Below are 21,938 nucleotides of genomic sequence, written 5' to 3' on the forward strand. Positions count from 1 at the left end.
ATAAAGACTTGATTTGAAAAGGTTATGTGCTATTAGGAAAAAATATCTAGATTTTTGAACTACCAATGTAAAATAGCCAATAAGAGGAGTAATTTAATTTAATTTTTTAATTCTTTTTTTTAAAATTGAATTTATTGGGGTGACACTGGTTAACATAGTTACACAGGTGTCAGGTGCCCAGTTCTACAGCACATCTCTCTGCCACTGTACTACTGTGTGTTCGCCACCCGCACCACCAAGTCAAGTCTTTGTTCCTCACCACTTACTCTGCCTACGCCCTCCCTCCACCCACATTTCTCCCCTGGTAATCACCACACTGCTGTCTATGTCCATGAGTTTCTCTATCTCTTTCTCTTTTAAAAAGAATGATTTATTATTGATTTTAGCGAGAAAGGCAGAGAGAGAGAGAAAGAGAGAGAGAGAGGGAGGGAGAAAGAAACACAGGAATATCAATCTGTCTCTCCTATGTGCCCTGACTGGGGATTGAACTGGCAACCTCTGCACTTTGGGACGGTGCTAAGTGGGTGGTTTTTATAAAAAGGTTGATTAACCAAACGAGCTATCTGGCTAGGGTGAGTTTTTCTCTCTTTCTCTTTTTAAATCCTTTTTTGCTCAATCCCTCTACTCTCCTAACCCAGTCCCTACCTGTTTTCTTTTTCTTTTTTAATTAGTGCCATTGCTATAACATGGTTCACATTTCATTTTAAAATTCGGAGTCAGAGGGACAGGTGTTCATGAATATAAAAAAAGTTAAAAAAGATCACTAAAACTTTTGATATTTTCCATACACATGCCTGACAAAGATAAAGGGATTTATTTTCTTGCATTTTTTTAAAATAAGGGACAAGAACAATCTAATAATGTTCTAATGTCGTTATCGTGATGTCACACTGTTGATCTTTCATATCTCCCTTCAATGACCTTAGGGATAAAAATAATTTCCCTTAAGTATGAGTCTACTGCCACAGACAGAGCCCATTTTGAGAAAATACAGTTATGAAATTTATGGGTCTGCTTTAATACACCAAAAATGTTTTTGTATCTACTGAAATAACACTAAAAAGTATCTAAAACAAACCCTCCTTTGGGTTTCAGTGTCAGCACAGTTGGTACATCACTGTTAACCAGAAAGTAGGCTTTAGAGAATCTTAAATCAAGTTAAGTCAACTTAAAAAATATATTTTCCACACTATTCCATTGAACAGAATTATATTATAGGATTGTTTAGAAAGATTATATTCTTTATATGATTATCATATTGGCATTACTTTAAAACTTAATTTCAAATTATTACATTAGCATTGATTAGTATTATTTCATATACATGGAGTATGCATAGGATATTAAAGTTGATTTTCACTTGCAGTTATGAATCCATTTCCTCAAGCTGGAAAATTTTATCATATGTTAAATGTAAAATTTAACCAAAAAGATCTTCACACTATTATGCAATTTTTGTAAACTGTAAGTCTGGTCCATATTGCTATTATATGGTTTATTTCATGTCTTCTCTCTCCCACTTTGAATTACAACTTTAAAGGGAGTTCTATATGTCTAGGGTGGTTTAGGAGGAAAATCAAAATTTGAGATGATTGTAAAAGACAAATTCTTCAGACAAGATGTTTTTTGTTACTATAGAAGTAATTATTTCATTTTTATATTGTGTTGAACTACACTGCTAAAAATTTCTATCTTTAATAACTACAAAAGTCAGCAAATACACACACACATATACACACACACACACACACACACAATTACTTGGTAATACGGGACCAAGTTATTTACAGGTAAAACACCCTCTTAAAAATTAGAGTGTTTCTGGCCCTGGCCAGTTGGCTCAGTGGTAGAGCGTCGGACTGGCGTGCAGAAGTCCCGGGTTCGATTCCCGGCAAGGGTACACAGGAGAAGCGCTCATCTGCTTCTCCACCCCTCCCCCTCTCCTTCCTCTCTGTCTCTCTCTTCCCCTCCTGCAGCGAGGCTCCATTGGAGCAAAGATGGCCCGGGGGCTGGGGATGGCTCCTTGGCCTCTGCCCCAGGCGCTAGAGTGGCTCTGGTAGTGACAGAGCGACACCCCGGAAGGGGAAGAGCATCGCCCCCTGGTGGGCATGCCAGGTGGATCCCAGTCGGTCGGGGGCATGCGGGAGTCTGTCTGACTGTCTCTCCCCGTTTCCAGCTTCAGAAAAATACAAAAAAAAAAAAAAAAAAAAAAAAAAAAAAAAATTAGAGCGTTTCTAATGATTCCTAAAGGGAAAGACCATTTTTAAAAATTAACACTGTTCTAAGACAGGGTTGTCCACTCTCTCCACTCTTATTCAACGTGGTGCTAGAAGTTCTGGCCAGAGCAATCAGACAAGACAAAGAAATAAAAGGCATCCATATCGGAAAAGAAGAAGTAAAGCTATCACTTTTTGCTGATGATATGATCCTATACATCGAAAACCCGAAGGACTCCACAAAAAGATTATTAGAAACAATAAACCAATACAGTAAGGTCGCAGGATACAAAATTAACATACAAAAGTCCATAGCCTTTCTATATGCCAACAATGAAATATTAGAAAACGAACTCAAAAAAATAATCCCCTTCACGATTGCAACAAAAAATATAAAATACCTAGGAATAAACATAACAAAGAAGGTAAAGGACCTATATAATGAAAATTACAAAGCATTGTTAAGGGAAATCGAAAAAGATACAATGAGATGGAAAAATATTCCTTGTTCTTGGATAGGAAGAATAAATATAATCAAAATGGCCATATTACCCAAAGCAATATACAAATTTAATGCAATTCCCATCAAAATCCCTATGAGATTTTTTAAAGAAATGGAACAAAAAATCATCAGATTTATATGGAACTATAAAAAACCCCGAATAGCCAAAACAATCCTAAGGAAAAAGAATGAAGCTGGGGGCATTACAATACCTGACTTTAAACTATATTATAGGGCCACGATAATTAAAACAGCATGGTATTGGCAGAAAAATAGACACTCAGACCAATGGAACAGAATAGAAAGCCCAGAAATAAAACCACATATATATGGTCAAATAATCTTTGATAAAGGGGCCAACAACACACAATGGAGAAAAGAAAGCCTCTTCAACAAATGGTGTTGGGAAAACTGGAAAGCCACATGCAAAAGAATGAAACTCGACTACAGCCTGTCCCCGTGTACTAAAATTAATTCAAAATGGATCAAAGACCTAAATATAAGACCTGAAACAATAAAGTACATAGAAGAAGACATAGGTACTAAAATCATGGACCTGGGTTTTAAAGAACATTTTATGAACTTGACTCCAATGGCAAGAGAAGTGAAGGCAAAGATAAATGAATGGGACTACATCAGAATTAAAAGTTTTTGCTCAGCAAGAGAAACTGATATCAAAATAAACAGACAGCCAACTATATGGGAACTGATATTTTCAAACGACAGCTCAGATAAGGGCCTAATATCCAAAATTTACAAAGAACTCATAAAACTCAACAACAAACAAACAAGCAATCCAATAAAAAAATGGGAAGAGGACATGAACAGACACTTCTCCCAGGAAGAGATACAAATGGCCAACAGATATATGAAAAGATGCTCAGCTTCATTAGTTATTAGAGAAATGCAAATCAAAACTACAATGAGATACCACCTCACCCCTGTTAGATTAGCTATTATCAACAAGACGGGTAATAGCAAATGTTGGAGAGGCTGTGGAGAAAAAGGAACCCTCATTCACTGTTGGTGGGACTGTAAAGTAGTACAACCATTATGGAGGAAAGTATGGTGGTTCCTCAAAAAACTGCAAATAGAACTACCTTATGACCCAGCAATCCCTCTACTGGGTATATACCCCAAAACCTCAGAAACATTGATACGTGAAGACACATGTAGCCCCATGTTCATTGCAGCACTGTTCACAGTGGCCAAGACATGGAAACAACCAAAAAGCCCTTCAATAGAAGACTGGATAAAGAAGATGTGGCACATATACACTATGGAATACTACTCAGCCATAAGAAATGATGACATCAGATCATTTACAGCAAAATGGTGGGATCTTGATAACATTATAAGGAGTGAAATAAGCAAATCAGAAAAAAACAAGAACTACATGATTCCATACATTGGTGGAACATAAAAATGAGACTAAGAGACATGGACAAGAGTGTGGTGGTTACCAAGGGTGGGGGGGGAGGGAGGACATGGGAGGGAGGGAGGGAGAGTTAGCGGGAGGGGGAGGGGCACAGAGAACTAGATAGAGGGTGACGGAGGACAATCTGACTTTGGGCGAGGGGTTTGCAACATAATTTGATGACAAAATAACCTAGACATGTTTTCTTTGAATATATGTACCCTGATTTATTAATGTCATCCCATTACCATTAATAAAAATTTATTAAAAAAAAAAAAATTAACACTGTTCTATAGCTGTGCTGTTTTCATAGACATGTTGTATCACAACTGAGCTGTTTTGCATTGAATAAGGTTTCCTCCTTCACTGTACACCCTCTCCCAAATAAATTAACTGAAAAGAATTTGTAGCACAGTATTAAGGTTTATTAAAATTCACGTTTTCATTACTATTTAGATTAACTGTAAATTTTATGTTAAACAAGTTGTAAAATAAATAAAATATTGAAGTCCATTACAAAATAAAGCCAGCTGAACCTTGACTTGGTTGCTGTATCATCCTTTAGTTAATATCTCAGAAAGTGCAAATACTAATTACTCCCCATACTATGTATCTGCCAAAATATGCAGGATAGTATGCAAAATATGAAAGGAACATTAAGAAGAGAAACATTCCCCAGGCGCTAGAGTGGCTCTGGTCACGGCAGAGCGACGCCCCGGAGGGGCAGAGCATCGCCCCCTGGTGGGCAGAGCGTCGCCCCTGGTGGGCGTGCCGGGTGGATCCCGGTCGGGCGCATGCGGGAGTCTGTCTGACTGTCTCTCCCCGTTTCCAGCTTCAGAAAAATACAAAAAAAAAAAAAAAAGAGAAACATGAAGGGATCCAGCTGGCAAACAACTACAAGATTAAAATTCACATTCTTTATACATTTAAGAAAAAAAGTCTGAATGTGGTTCTATTATCAGTATTTTTCAGTTGTGAAATTTATAGCTCAAATATGATACACAAAAGTATTATTCATAGCTATTTTAATAATGTAGTCTATCAGATATTCCCTATCACTGAAAATGACATTTCTAGGTATACTTAACTAGTTATTTGTTGTTTATTAATTTATTTTTAAAATCTTTCTTCTACCATCTTTCTTTATGCCAAACTGAGTAATTTTTGATAGTATCAATCCATTAAAGTGAATCTTAGACTTTTTAATCTCTCTTCAAAAGATTCAACCCAATTAATGTAACTTTATCATTGCTAAGTCTTTTATATTAATCAAAAGAGTTCTAAGTTTTTAGTTAAAATTATTTTTATAATGGCCAATTAACTGGTGACAGAAATGGAAGCAATTTCATCAATTAAACCTCAATTGAAAATTACAATAATTTTTTTCAAATAAATTAGGCAAGAAATGAAGTACTGTACCTTTTAAACTTATTTAATAAAAATAAAACATAAACACCATTAAAATAGTCTTCTTTGTATTTCAGGTGCCTAGAACAGTGCAAGGCACAAGACAGAGTAACTATCTGATGAGTTAAGATATCTAATGACAATGCAACACATTATAAAATACAAAGACATACCATTTCAGTTCAGTAGTACTACTTTTCATGCTGAGAAACAAAGAAGGTCAATACAACAAGGTTTAACTAATTTCAACCAGGGGTTTTATTATTAGTTATTTTTTTATCCCAGAACCAGTGTTAGTGTTTCATGCAGACTTGGGTTAGTAAGTATAATTCTGGAAAAAATTTAGTGACAATTTCTGAAATGTTTAGTATGAACCAGGGAAGTGTTAAGTTTGCTTATTGTTTGAATTATAAGCGTAGTACTTGCTATTTTTTAAAAAAGGATATAGGGGAAGAACAAAGAATGTTTTGGTTGACACTTTGTCTTACCTTCAGATAAACAGAACTGATATTTAATGATCTAAAGAGGGAAAATAAAATAAATGAAACAATCATAAGGAGTACAAAGTATCAGAATAGGAAGGCCATGAGTCATTTCTTTTCTTACTGATTTCTTCAAAATTAGTTAACAGTAAAAATGCAGTACCCTCTTATAATCTTTAAAGAGAATAAGATAATTAACTGTTTTAAATACTTCTAAATCTAGACCAATTAACTTTATTTGTAAAATTATAGAGATAAGGCAATGTTCTTGGTCACAAAATTTGATCTTTTAATGCTGACAGAGTGCATGCTCCACTTGTGTTTCTTCTGCAGATACTTCGCTCAGTAATAATTCCATGCAACACAATAGTCACAGCCCAGTAGCTCAGCTAAAATGTAGTGCATGTACCTCTATGAAGACTGGTGACTCTCAAAGGAACTCCATTTAGGTAAAAGAAAGCATAAATCAGATTTATAGGCCAGATTCAAATATTAATGATGAAAAATATTTATATTTCAATGTTGAAACTGAAATATTTTTCAAGCAAGTGTTCCATTATTTTAAGAGTTTTTAGAACCAAAAGGGTATTGCATTTTAAGTTCTGATAATGACAAGTAACTAATACTTGCTTTTAATCTTACCAGCATCAGATGGTAAATGATGGTAGGGCGCTGGAGAAAACACCTGTGCTGCAAAATCTTCAAATGTCGTTGGTTCTAAATGGTGCTGGACAATTGTTTGCAGGTATCGTGCTCGCTCCTCATAGCTGGTTTCCTTCAGTTAAGGATGAAGTTAAATGCAGCTTTCATTGGAAGAGAACAGATCTCATCCAAAAGGACTACTGTGATTGCTAAGCCATTAGTTTTTGATATATATATAATTAACTATTTTGCATATATTAAAAGTATGGCTTTTTAAAGAGTGAGAAAGTATGTTTTTTAACATAAGTTTACACTTCAGGATGTGAATGACAGCTTAACAGGGAGACATTTATTAGAAAATAATTATAATACTAAATGGTTGAAAGAAAGGTAAGTTTACTTGAGAAAGGATCCAATTGCTATTAGGTTAGCCTAGGCTCACCTCACCTTTTTAATCAGCTGCAGATTTACTCAAAAAAGGCACACGATAAATACTGCAATGCTGCTTAAACTACTATGTCTGAAATTCTGTATTTCTCACTTGTAAAGATTTATTGTGAAAAATTCCTGCATATCTTCCTCTTTTTCTAAAATCTCAGCCTTTTCCTCAACAATTGTTCTCCTTTTGAATGGAAGACCACTGTTGCTGTAATCCTCGAATAACTCCATGCAGTTAAGATAAATACATAGTTGAATCTGTATGTCAGGAAAAAATACCCAGTCAATTATAACACTGAAACAAGCAGGACTATTTGCAAAGAGACCACAGGACTCCTAGATACTGTCTAACAAAGCATCCACAGGGCACTGACACTGACAGGAAAATACTGTACTTCCCTTTCACCACGTTTTCTTTTCTGATATTATTGACAAGCGACCAGTACGTTCAAGTGTTGTTGCTTTTGAACAACCCACTCCAGGCTTCCTGTTTCAGCAGGACTGACTGTGCTGTTAGCACAGAGAGGGCGAGAAAGAGAGAGAATATTTCTGTAGTTCACCAAAGCAACTATGGAAATGGCTGTCAAAATGTAGAGCAGCAGGCAGCAACATACAATTATCAAGAAAAACGCACGCTGACTTCATGTCGTATAGTTCCTAAGCTGAGAAATCAGTTAACCTTTCTACTACAACTTTTAAAAGTTTTCCTGCTGTACTCCATATGCTATGTTGATAGGCTTTACATAAAACATTTAAATAAATATAAATAATAAAAATTTGCTTGTTGGTTTTTTTTCACTGATTTCCCCAAATTCATTTAAATATTTTCTCCTCAAAATTTCTTATTCTTTTTTTTTTAAATCACAATTATTGTAGTCCTACAATGCTAGAAATTGTAGCCCATGTCTCCAACCAAGACCAAGAAAAAAAGATTGGGGAAGATAATTTAAAATACTAACTTAATGGGAAATACCACAGCCAGTTACATTTATAAAAGGTTATTAAGAAGAAAAAAATGTAAGAGTAAATAAATGTAAGACTATATTCAATAGGTACTTGCCTTAGACTGTGATATCTCTTGCCCTCTAAATGGCTTGAGTACTCTCTTCTTGTATTATAATTTATTTTAGGCATTGAAGTAATCTGAATTCCAATTCCTTGCCACCATTATTTGCAATTCTGTACACTGAGGCTGAACTTCAAAAGAATTTTACTTCTGAAACGGGTAGCAATAGGACAAGATGCTATATTAAGATGATCAGTCGTTAAGAATTTTATGGAAGGATCATATGACATTTTTGAGCGTTAACATAGAAAAGAAATACAGTACACTTTTAAAAGAGGGTCTATGGTTATAAATGGAAGAGGATGAAACTGATGGCTCAATCTAAATAATACCACATATCTCCCAACTTGTTGGAAAGTACTTTTTTCATTGGGGGAGATTCACAGCTGCTGAATTTTCTGCAGTTAATAGAGTCCTTTGATTCACAGCAGTGCCCCTTGTACAAAAAATACTGGCCTTTGTGTATTACCAGAAACTAATTTTCTATTTGGCTGAAAAGGGAAAAATGGGGTTATTGCTTCTCCCTCCTACAGAGCTTTTCATTATGCCTGATGCACTCAACTTCTAAGCTCTTCTGAGAAAAAAAATAACTGAAGAGGCAAGAGGTAGAAAAATGAGCTTGTTAGCACATTAGAAGTGAAGTATCTTGGTGGGCCCTAGAAATTCCCAGTGGTGTGTTAACTTATCACTCTATGCATGCTGGCACTGATAGTCTCCCAATTGATCACTCTCTTTTCGCACCAAAGGTGCTGCCAGGAAGCAAAGGCTGAAGGCCCACAGGAGAACAGTCTGCTATCAAAACAAGCTGTTTTTAAAAGTCTGCTTGAATGGGTAAAATGCTTCATGAAAAGTAGGGTGGAGATACCTACCTGTTTTTAAAATGCTCTACTTTCAGAGGGCCTAAAAATGAAATATTTTACTGTATCTTATTATATTTAGAGTTTACACAAAAATTAAGCAGGAAGAAAGCAAATGTTAATACTTCTAAAGCAGGGAGGATATTTCCAATGTTGTAAAATTTATTAAAGCAAGAAATGACTATCTAGATAAAATACATTTGAGTATAATTCAACTTCACTATACAAAAGGAGATTTATAAAATTCTGCAGAAACCCTAATTTAAAGTTATACTAACTAAAATTACCCAGATACAATGTATTCATATAAAAACACACGATGTATTTAATAAAATTACACAATATCTTCAATAGTGAAAACGTTTTCTAAAATAATTTTTAAAGAGTGAAACAATCGTTAATGGTTGAATTTAAATGAAAAACTACAGCACTTAACACAAATTAGGCAGGCTGAAGTTTTCTTTTTGGGGATTATCTTCAGAAAACACTGCTAGTTGAGTAAATACAATAATTATAGTCTACAGAAACGCACCTTCTAAAAATTCTTTATAATATTCAAAGTTCGGTGTGGTCAAATAAATAAAAGAGATCAAAACAAACCTAATTTACAGTACTTACATCTTTTCCTCTTTTTATTTCAGAAAACATATAGTATTAAGAGATTTAATGAACTATACTTAAAGCAAAGTCTTAAGTCCACAAACAAGGTGGCTTTTTGTCATTGTGATAATGATAAAGTTTCAAACAGTACTGTTAACATCTGCAATGGAACCATAATCCAAAAATGGTTAATTCCTATATTTCCTGTAATAGGTTAAAGTTAGACATATTCCTAAAAGGCAGCTCTAGGGAAGTTATTAGTATCTATCAATTGAGTGGCATACACAAACTTGAGGCCTAGTAACAAAAGAATAGCTCAAGCTATATTCCTACTGTCTGTGTGGGATGCCACTGGCATTGAAATTAAGAAGTGAAATGGGTGAGATGATAAAAAGGTAATGGTAAACTAACAGATTCAGAGCAAAATTTAGAGTTCAAGTCTAAGTTGAATTAAGAAGGTTTTATTGTAAATTTAAAACTACCCAAGCCAAAACTAGGTAATAAAAAGCCATTTAATGAGGGATACTTTTAGCTGGTAGGAATCTTTAATACAAAACTAGCCAATCAAAAGAAATAACACACAGGTGCTGCAATCACAGCAATATAATTATCCACTAATCCTCCTTCCTTCTACTTTCTGCAAAAGCAGAAAAGGGGAGAGGGAATATTACTATTCTAAAAATAATAAAGGAAACCCAACATTTTCTACAGTATAATGGTTTAAACCTAATCTGTACTTCATACTATTAACATTATTATTTATTTAAAGTAACTACCATTGATTTTAAACTTAAGTATGAAATTATTTGTGGTCCTCTGTCACCATGTCAAGATCAGCTGTCAAGAAATTGGGGTTCAGTTTTAGCCCAGTCTTAGAAAGACATATATGAATTTTCTGTGCCAGTTTGTTGGCATGTTAAATGGGGATACTACCACCTGCTCCTATTTATGTCACAGGGATGTTGAAGATAAAGGATGTAAATACAGGGTAACCCAAAGTCCTCCTACATCTGTGCTTAAAAAGTTTATTTTGACCTCTGGATTAAGCTTTTGTAAACAGCAGGTGCTGTCTCCATGAGGACAATTTTCAATGTCAGTTTAAGAAACATCTGGTGACGTGCAAGAGCTCTCTGATAACATTTCTTGTCTGTCGTATGTACAGCGGGACTTTCGACTTATTTGTTGAAACTCTAATTTCTCATGAGAAAAAGATAATTTAAAAAAGAAACTGTGGAAGGTTAAATAGTGCCACAATTTTCAACTTTACTTATGGACAGGAAAATAAATAAAAGGTAGATTTTGTTTTAAAGAAGCAACAACCCTTCATGCTTCACAATAAATTTCTTAATGATAATATAATGTAATTTTGAACCGATTTTACTGTTAGAAAAGGCAAAACTTTCAGTTTTGTGATCACTGCTTCCATAGCATGCTCAGTAGGTTGTACAAATACTTAGTTCAAATGTAATTTGCGGGTACTTCCAGCCAAGATGGTGCAGTAGGTAAACTCTGCTTGCCTCCTTCCAGGACATCAAAATTACAACTAAATTACGGAACCACCATCACTGAGAACCACCTGAAGACTAACTGAATATAATTCATATAACCAAGAATATAAAGCAGCGGCCACGACTTCACGCGCAGGAGCGGCGGTGACACAGAAAGGACAGGTCTCACATGATTAAGACTCAGGATGGGTATCCTGGGTGTGGAGGCCCCACCTGAGAAGTGAGGGGTTCCAGCCCTATACCTGGCTCCCCAGCCCAGAGAGGAGAGCTCTGCGGGGTGGTGGGGCTGAGTAAGAGGAAGGGCTGCTGGAATCCCCTTACGGAGCCACATAGGACTCCATCGCTTAGACTCACCCGCTCTGGGCTCTGGTGTGGAGGGGCAGTGGTCAGGGAGGTTAACTCTAGGGACAAAGTGCTGGCAGGCACCATTGCTTCTTTGTTGAGCCTTCCCCATACCCAACCCTTAGGAGCAGGCCAGTATCAAATTCAAGCACTCCATTCACCTGGCTAACACTGTTTGCCCCACCCTTGTGATTATCTGAGACCCCACCCCACCCAACTCTCCAGCTGGCCTGAGCTGCTTTCAGCAGTTTTCCCACAGAACAGTCTGCCTCTGGCTTGTACTAACAACTTGCCTAAAATCTCCCAAGGTCTACAAAACCCAAACAAGCAGTGGTTAGCCTCAGCTTGCCCTGTACGGCTTGTTAAAGTGGCCCCAGGCCCAGCAAAAGCAGTGACTGGTCTCAACTTGCACTGTAACTCCCATCAGGTAGTCCCAAGCCTGGCACAAGCTTTAGCCAGTGTTGGCTGAAGTGCAGCTTGAACTAAGAGGGTTCCAGCACAACAGGCGGCTGGCCCTACATCGTGGTGCCCGCCGAAGGGTCCCAAGCCCAGTACTAGTGGCAGCCAGCCTTGGCTTGCAGCATAGCCTCTCCTAAGTGCCTCCAAGCCCAGCACAAGTGGTTACCAACTGCAGATCACTTTAATAGCTCCCACTAGGAGGCCCCAAGCTGGACACAAATGTCACCTAAGCTTGGCCTGAACCAGAGTCCTTCCCAAGAGCCTCCAGAACCAACACAACTGCTGGACAACTTCAAACCACAAGAGAGCACCACACAACCAGCTTCACAAACAACATACCTGAAGGGCAGGCTCGGAGAGCACCAGAGCACCACTAAAGCAACTCCCGCTCTGTGGGGTCAGCCCCCACATAATAGCTTGTCCACTGAGTCACGGCCAGTACTCCCAACCTGTCAGACTGAGGGTCAGCCCCACCCACTGATGTGCCAACAGCAATCAAGGCTCAACAGGAAAGTACATACAATTCACAATTCACACAAGGGACACTCCTGGAGCATCTGGCTCAGGTGAACTGGAAGACTGGGACTCACAGTACACCTACAATAGAAGGCCATTCTGCCAAGACAATGAGGCGTAGCATTTCTACCTAACACACAGAAACAAACACACAGAGTCAGTCAAAATGAGGAGGCAAAGAAACACATCCAAAATGAAAGAACAGGAAAGAACTCCAGAAAAAGAACTAAATGAAATGGAGACAAGCAATTTACCAGACACAGAGTTCAAAACACTGGTTATAAGGATACTCAGTGAACTTAGAGGAAGAGATGACCTCAGTGAGAGTCTAAACTTAAGAGATAGAAACCCTATAAAAGAACTAGTCAGAAATGAGGAATAACGGAGATGAAGATGATTAGAATCAACAGCAGATCAGAAAAAGCAAAGGACTGAGTCAGAGATTTGGGAGATAAGGTAGCAGAATACACTCAATTGGAACAGAAAAAAGAAAAAGAACAGTTTTAGGCTCCTCTAGGACAATGTCAAGTGTAACACCATAGTGATACCAGAAGGAGAAAAGACAGAATAAGGGACTGAGAACCTATATAAAGAAATAATTACTGAAAACTTCCCTAAAAGGGTGAAGGAAATAGACATACAATTCCAGGAAGTGCAAAGAGTCCCAAACAAGATGAACCCAAAGAGGCCCATGTCATAATTAAGCCAAAGATAAAGAGAGAATCCTTTAAAAAAATACTTAAAAAATCACGGATTGATTTTAGAGAGAAGGGAAAGACAGAAATATCAATTTGTTGTTCATTTATGCATTATTAGTTGGTTATTATTAACTGCCCTGACCAGGGCTCCAAACCACAACCCGAGCATTGGGACAATGCACTAACCCACTGTGCTTACCGGCCAGGGTGACAGAGAGAGAATCTTAAAAGCAGCAAGAAAAAAAAGCAGGTGGTTATATAAGAAGAAGTTCCCATAAGACTATCAGCTGATTTTTCACAAAAACTTTTGTAGGCCAGAAAGGATTGGCATGAAATACTCAAAGTGATAAAAAGCAAAAACCTATAATCAAAATTACTCTACCAAGCAAGGCTATCATTTAGAATTGAATGATAAGAGTTTCTCAGACAAAAAGAAGTGAGGAGTCCACTACTAAACAAGAGTATAACAAATGTTAAAGTTATTTAAGTAGAAAAAAAAAAGATCAAATACATGAGTAAGAAAATAAAGAATAAATTCTCACTGATAAAGGCAAACAGAAAAAGCAAGGAAGTCAAGCAACACTAAAGGTAGTACAAATGTTAAAGAGCAAAAGGGGGAAGATCATGAGTAATTATAACAATAAGTTAAGGAATATACACAAACACACATGCAAAAGAAGTGAATAATAATGAAAAAACATAAATGTGGAAGTGAGCAGAAATGATGGTGATTTTAGCCCACTTAGATCAGTTGGTTAGAGCGTTGTCTGGATAAGGCAAAGTTGCAGGTTCAATCTCTGGTCAGGGCACATATAAAAAACAACCAATGAATACATGAGAAGAGGAACAACAAATTGGTACTTCTCTCTTACCCTTCTTCTTTCTCTAAAATTAATAAAGAAAATATTTTAAACATGGTAGTGATTTTAGAATGTGTTTGAACTTAAGTGAGCATCAACCTAATATAGATTGCTATAAACATAGCTTGGTATATATGAAGCACATGGTAACCATAAACCAAATCTACAAGAGATATACAAGAAATAAAAAGAAAGGAATCCAAATACAACACTTTAGAAAAGCATCAACAAACAAGACAAGAGATAAATAAGAAAAAACAATTTCAAATACAATAAAAAAATTAATAAAATGGCAATAACTATATACCTGTCAATAATTATTATACTTTAGCCTGACAAGGTGGTGGCGCAGTGGATATATCAATAGCATCGACTTGGGACGCTGAGGACCCAGGTTTAAAACCCCAAGGTTGCTGGCTTGTGCGTGGGCTCATTGGGCTTGAGCATGGGATCACAGACATTGACCCCATGATCTCTGGCTTGAGCCCAAAGGTTGCTGGCTTGAGCAAGGTGTCATTGGCTCTGCTGGAGCTCCAGGGTCAAGGCACGCATGAGAAAGCAATCAATGAAATAACTAAGGTGGAGCAACAAAGAACCGATGCTTCTCATCTCTCTCCTATCTTGTCTGTCTGTCCCTGTTTCACCTGTCCCTAGTAAAAAAAAAAAAAGTCAAAGGGCGGCTGAATGAGTAAAGAAACAAGATCCACTGAAACAGTGCCTAAAAGAGACCCACTTTAGATCAAAAGATATACACAGACTGAAAGGGAAAAAGATATTTCATGAAAACAAAAAAGGTGGGGTAGCAATACTTAGACAAAACAGACTTTATAACAAGGGCTGTAAGAAGAGAGAGGGTATTTAAAAATGATAAAGGGATCAACCCATCAAAGGACATAACTCTTGTTAAAAATTCACCTAAATATATTATATAAAGCAAATATTGATGAACATAAAGGGAAATATTGACAATAATACAGCTATAATAGGTGATTGTAATACCGAATTGACATCGATGGATAGATCATACAGACAGAAAATCAACAAGGAAACACAATAACCTTAAATGACGTATTATACCAGATACACTTAATTGATAAGTTTTAGAAAACTTTATCCATTAAAGCAGAATGTATATATTGTTTTCAAGTGCACATGGAACATTTTCTAGGACAGACTGCATGTCTGAAAGAAGTAACCAATTATAAGCAGAAAACAAAACCACACAAATATGTGGAAGCCAAATAATATGCTACTAAACAATGAATAAGTTAACAATGAGGTCAAGAAACCAATCAAATGATCCTTGAGACAAATGAAATTGAAAACTCAATGACTGAAAAATCTACAGGCACAATAAAAGCTTTTCTAAGAGGGAATTTATAGCAATACAGACATACCTAAAGAAACAAGAAAAGTCTCAAATACACAGTCTAAATTATACCTAAAGGAACTAGAAAAAGAAGAACAAAGTCCAAAGTGAGTAGAAGGAAATAGGTAATAAAGGTTTGAGTGGAAATAAATAAAGTAGTCTAAAATAAAAATAAAAAAGATCAATAAACCAAGAAAAGTTTCATTTAAAAAGACAAAGTGATAAACCTTTAACCAGACTCATCAAGAGAAAAGCAAGCCCAAATAAAATCTGAAATAAAAGAGAAATAAAATCTGAAATAAAAGAGAAGTGGCAACACCACAGAAATAAAAAGGATAAGAAAATACTACAAACAGTAATATGCCAACAAACTGGACAGTGTGAAAGACAGGATAAATTTCTAGAAACAGACAATCTTCCAAGACGGAATCAAGAAGAAACAAAAAGTCTGAACAGGCCAATAACTACCAACGAAACAAGAGTCAAAAAACTCCCAAGAAACAACAGTCCTGGACTGGATGGCTTGACAGATGAATTTTATCAAATACTCAAAAAAGAATTAATACCTTTCCTTTTCAAACTATTCCAAAAAAATATAAGAAAAGGAAAGGCTATCAAGCTCATTTTAGAGGTGAGCATTATTCTAATTCCAAAACTAGACAAAAGACACTACAAAAAAAATTATGGGCCAGCATCTTTGATGAACACGATGCAAAAACCCTTAACAAAATATTAGCAAGACTGGCTACTCTGAAAAGCCATCTGTATTGTTCCTGTGTTTGCCTCTCTGCTGGCCCATGCCTCCTCCACCACAGCCACCACTGCCGCAGCAGCCTCTGGTGGCCTTTTTGCCAGAGTCCTTTGAACTGTTGCCTTTTTCAGTCTGCTACATTGGATAACTGGCATGCCCACCATGTCAGATGCAGCCATGGGCACCAGCTCGGAGGTCACCACCAAGGACTTGAAAAGAAAAAAGTAGTGGAGGAGGCAGAAATGAACGAGATACACCTGCTAATCGGAATGCTAATGAGGAAAAAGGGGAACAGGAGGAGGAAGAGGAGGAAGATGATGGTGAGGAAGAGTATGAAGATGAGGAGGCTGAAGCAGCTACAGGCAAACAGTAGCTGAAGATGATGAAGATGAAGGTGCTGACACCAAGAAGCAGACGAATATGAGGACGACTAGGCAGCAAAAAAGGAAAAGTTAAGCTTAAAAAAAAAAAAAAAGCTGCCTGACCTATTTACCCTCCCCTTCTGGTCTCAACTGAAATGTGCTCACCGTGGAGTGGAGAGTCCCACCCACTACTTGGGCGGCCCAACCCACAGATGACACGCATTTGCCACCACCCAACCAAAACCACAAGGTGAATTTGCAAAAGGGGAGGAAAAAGAACACAAACTTCCAAGGCCTTGCTTTTCTGTCTTAAAAGTACTTGGAAAAGGAAATTTTGTTTGTATTGTTTAATTTACATTTTATATTTTTGTGCATATTGTTAGAGGTCAGCCATTTCTTTCTTTCTTTTTTTTTTTTTTTTTTGTATTTTTCTGAAGTTGGAAACGGGAGGCAGTCAGACAGACTCCCGCATGCGCCCGACCGGGATCCACCCAGCATGCCCACTAGGGGGCAATGCTCTGCCCATCTGGGGCATCGCTCTGTTGCAACCAGAGGTATTCTAGCGCCTGAGGCAGAGGCCACAGAGCCATCCTCAGAGCCCGGGCCAACTTTGCTCCAATGGAGCCTTGGCTGCGGGAGAGAAAGAGAGAGACAGAGAGGAAGGAGAGGGGGAGGGGTGGAGAAGCAGATGGGCGCTTCTCCTGTGTGCCCTGGCCAGGAATCGAACCCGGGACTCCTGCATGCCAGGCCGACGCTATACCACTGAGCCAACCGGCCAGGGCTAGGGGTCAGCCATTTCTAATGATCTCAGGATGACCAAACCAGCCTTTGGAGTGTTGTCTGTCCTACTCCTGACTTTATTTGTGGTGTGACTGGTTCATTTTAATCTCGAAGGAGAAAGAAAATTGTAAAAAGGGCAAAAACAACAAACAAACAAAAAATCTCATTCCAAGCATTCTAGTAACATTTATAAATGTACTTAGCTGTACTATAAGTACATAATTGGTTTGTATGAGATGGTTAAAAAGGCCAAAGATAAAGGTTTATTTTTCTTTTATTTGTCTATAAAATTGTTTATTTTATTTCTGTCCCATTTGTTGTATGTGTGAAACAATGTTTCCAACAATAAACCTGAACTTTATTTTGCTGAGTTGTTTAAAAAAAATAAAAAAAAAAGAAGCCCTGACCAGTGGCTCAGTGGATAGAACATTGGCCCAGAGTATGGATGTCCCAGGTTTGATTCTTGGTCAGGGCACACAAGAGAAGTGACCATCTACTTCTCTTTCTCTCCCTCTACTCTTTCCCTCCCTTATTCTCTCCAGCAGCCAGTGGCTCAGTTGGTTCAAGTGTCAGCTCCAGGTGCTGAGGATAGCTCAGTTAGTCCCAGTGCGTCAGCCTCAGGCACTAAAAATAGCTTGGTATTCGAGCATCGACCCAAATGGGGTTGCCAGTTGAATCCCAGCTTATATATGTGCAAACTGAATTCAGCAATAAAAAGAGAATACCCCATGATCAAATGCAATTTATTCCTGGGATGTAGACTGGTTTAATATCTGCAAATGAATTAACATGATACAGCACATAAACAAATAAAGGATAGAAATCATATGATTATATCAATAGAGGCAGAAAAAGATTTTACAAAATCCAGCATTCATTTATGATAAAACGTCTCAGCAAAGTGGCAATATAGTCAATATAATAAAGGCCACTTATGACAAACCCACAAGTAACATCATTAGTAAATGGGGAAAAGCTAAAAGTGGTTTCCTTAAGACCAGGAATAAGACAAGGATATCCACTTTCACTACTCTTATTCAACATAGTATTAGAAGTCCTAGCCACAGCAATCAGACAAGAAATAAAAGGCATCCAAATTGGAAATGAAAAAGTAAAACTCATTATTTACAGATGACATGACACTGTATATACAGAACCCTAAAAATTCCAGCAAAAAATTACTGGAACTGATAAATTCAGTAAAGTAGAATACTAAATAAATCTCCAGAGGTCAGTTGCATTTTTGTACACCAATCATGAATTACCAGAAAGGGAAACTAAGAAAACAATCTTTTTTTTTTTGTATTTTTCTGAAGCTGGAAACAGGGAGGCAGTCAGACAGACTCTGGCATGCGCCCGACCGGGATCCACCCAGCACGCCCACCAGGGGGCGTCGCTCTGTTGCGACCAGAGACACTCTAGCGCCTGGGGCAGAGGCCACAGAGCCATCCCCAGTGCCCGGGCCATCTTTTGCTCCAATGGAGCCTCGGCTGCGGGAGGGGAAGAGAGAGATAGAGAGGAAGGAGGGGGGGGGGGTGGAGAAGCAGATGGGCACTTCTCCTGTGTGCCCTGGCCGGGAATCGAACCCGGGACTTCTGCACGCCAGGCTGACACTCTATCACTGAGCCAACCGGCCAGGGCCTAAGAAAACAATCTTATTTACTATTGCATCAAAAACAAACAAACAAGAACAATATACCTTGGAGTAAATTTAACCGAGGTAAAAGACCTATACTTGGAAAATTATAAGACACTGAAGAAATAAATTGAAGAAGATACAAATAAATGGAAGACTATACTATGGTCATGGATAGAAAGAATTAACATTGTTAAAATGTCCATACTACCCAAAGCAATCTACAGATTCAGTGTAATCCGTACCAAAATACCAATTGCCTTTATCACAGAACTAGAACAAATAATCCTAAAATTTATATATATGCAATTATATATATATAAATATCCCTACAAAAGACCCTGGAGAGCCAAAGCAATCTTGTGAAAGAAAAACATCGTTGGAGGTATCAAGCTACCCTGTATCAAACTATCCTACAAAGTACTAATCAAAACAGTATGATAGGTCCTGGCCGGTTGGCTCAGCGGTAGAGCATCGGCCTGGCGTGCGGGGGACCCGGGTTCGATTCCCGGCCAGGGCACATAGGAGAAGCACCCATTTGCTTCTCCACCCTGCCCCCCTCCTTCCTCTCTGTCTCTCTCTTCCCCTCCCGCAGCCAAGGCTCCATTGGAGCAAAGATGGCCTGGCCGCTGGGGATGGCTCCTTGGCCTCTGCCCCAGGTGCTAGAGTGGCTCTGGTTGCAGCAGAGTGTTGCCCCTGGTGGGCGTGCTGGGTGGATCCCGGTCGGGTGCATGCGGGAGTCTGTCTGACTGTCTCTCCCCGTTTCCAGCTTCAGAAAAATACAAAAAAACCCCCCCAAAAAACAAAAACAAAAACAAAAAAACCCCCAGTATGATACTGTTATGAAAATACATACGGATCAATGGAACAGAAGAGAGTCTAGAAATAAGCCATGTCAATTAATCTATGACAAAGAAAGGCAAGAATATACAATGAAGTAAAGACAGTCTCTTCAATAAACAGTGCTGGGAAAGTAAATGGGGACACTCCATCACTTTCTTACACCATATATACAAAAAACTAAAAATGGATTAAAGACTTAGATAGAAAATCTGAAACTATAAAACTTCAAAAAGAAAAAAAAAAAACATAGGCAGAAAACTCTTTGACATTACTCTTACTAATATTTTTTTGGATATGTCTCCTCAAGCAAGGAAAACAAAGCATCACTAATTATCAGGAAAATGCAAATTAAAACCACAATAAGATATATCACCTCATACCTGTCAGAATGCAATTCCATATCTGGGTAATCATCTGAAGAAATCAAAAAAACAATTTGAAAATCTACATGCATCCCTATGTTTATTGCACCATTACTTAACAATAGCGAAGATATGGAAGCAACCTAAGTGTTCATTGATAGTGAATGGATAAAGAAGATGCATTACATATATACAATGGAATACAACTCAGTCACAGACACAAAAAGAGTAAAATTTTGCCATTTGCTACAACATGAATGAACCTAGAAGGCATTATGTTAAGTAAAATATATCAGACAAAGAAAGACAAATACTAACCATATAATTTTACTTATATGTGGGATCCTAAAAACAAAACAAACAAAACAGACAAAACAGAAACAAACTTATAGATACAAAGAATAAACTGATGGTTGCTAAATGGGTGGAAATTTGGGAGGATGGGTAAAAAGGAGAAGGGATTAAGATGTACAAACTTTTAGTTATATAAAGTCACAGGGACCTGACCAAGCGGTTGTGCAGAGGATAGAGCTTCGAACTAGGTCACAGATGATCCAGGTTTGAAACCCTGAGGTTGCTGGCTTGCGTGTGGGCTTATCTGATTTGAGCACAGCTCACTAGCTTGAACCCAAGGTTGCTGGCTTGAGCAAGGGGTCACTTGGTCTGCTGCAGCCCCCCTTCCCCCCCGGTTAAGGCACATTTGAGAAAGCAATCAATGAACTAAGGTGCCGCAACGAAGAACTGATGCTTCTCATCTCTCTCCCTTCCTGTCTGTCCTTATCTGTCCCTGTCTTTGTCTGTCTGTCTGTCTGTCTCTCTCTCTCACACACACACACAGTCACAAGGATGTGAGGTACAGCACAGGAAATACTGTCAATATGTAATAACTATGTATGGTGTCAGTTATGTACTAGACATTGGGGTAATCACTTTGTAAGGTATATAAATGTCTAATCACTATGTTGTATTGACTAACAACTAATCAATATATATCAAACTAATATATTGTTGCTGTTTTTTTTTACAGAGACAGAGAGTGAGTCAGAGAGAGGGATAGACAGGGACAGACAGACAGGAATGGAGAGAGATGAGAAGCATCAATCATTAGTTTTTCATTGCGCGTTGCAACACCTTAGTTGTTCATTGATTGCTTTCTCATACGTGCCTTGACTGCGGGCCTTCAGCAGACCGAGTAACCCCTTGCTGGAGCCAGCGACCTTGGGTTCAAGCTGGTGAGCTTTTTGCTCAAACCAGATGAGCCTGCGCTCAAGCTGGCGACCTCGGGGTCTCGAACCTGGGTCCTCTGCATCCCAGTCCGACACTCTATCCACTGCGCCACCGCCTGGTCAGGCTCAAACTAATATGTTGTATGTCAATTATAATTTAAAAGAAAACTTAAAGAAAAAGTAATTTGTTACTAGTCTCAAAGAAATGGAAATGAGTATACACATATGTATATGTATGTATGCATGCACATAATGCCGTACAAAGGAAGAATGAGAGCTAATTTTTCACAAAAATAAATTATGAAAAATACAATTGTATGGAGACTTCAAAGGCATATCATTGCTTAACTAATTTCCATAAATTCAGGTTTAATGTTTTCTTTCCTAGAAAAAACTTCACTCCTTTTTTTTAAAAAATTAAAACATTTTTCCCATTGATAGAGAGAGAAAAAAGAGAGCGAGAGAAAAGCATCAACTAGTTCCATTTGGCTGTGTATTCATTGATTGCTTTTTGTACATGCCCTGACTGGGGGTCGAACCCAGAACCTTTTTACATAACAATGATGCTTTATCCATTAAGCCACCTGGCCAGGGTCCTA

General features: G+C 37.8%; 1 protein-coding gene across 5 annotated transcripts in view; it reads right to left on the reverse strand.

Moving 5' to 3' along the window:
• The window catches only part of RALGAPA1 (Ral GTPase activating protein catalytic subunit alpha 1), a 269,942-nt gene that overhangs the window by 6,497 nt on the left and 241,507 nt on the right, over positions 1–21,938 (reverse strand). For 4 of the 5 annotated variants that reach the window (XM_066277755.1, XM_066277758.1, XM_066277759.1 and 1 more), the window contains one exon: positions 6,667–6,791. In XM_066277755.1, the coding sequence (XP_066133852.1) occupies positions 6,667–6,791 (125 nt within the window). Of the gene's footprint in view, positions 1–6,030; positions 6,062–6,666; positions 6,792–21,938 lie in introns of all 5 variants that reach the window. The other variant, XM_066277757.1, reaches the window with a different exon arrangement.

Source organism: Saccopteryx bilineata, chromosome 4, assembly GCF_036850765.1.
Source record: "Saccopteryx bilineata isolate mSacBil1 chromosome 4, mSacBil1_pri_phased_curated, whole genome shotgun sequence".
Taxonomy (NCBI): Eukaryota; Metazoa; Chordata; class Mammalia; order Chiroptera; family Emballonuridae; genus Saccopteryx; species Saccopteryx bilineata.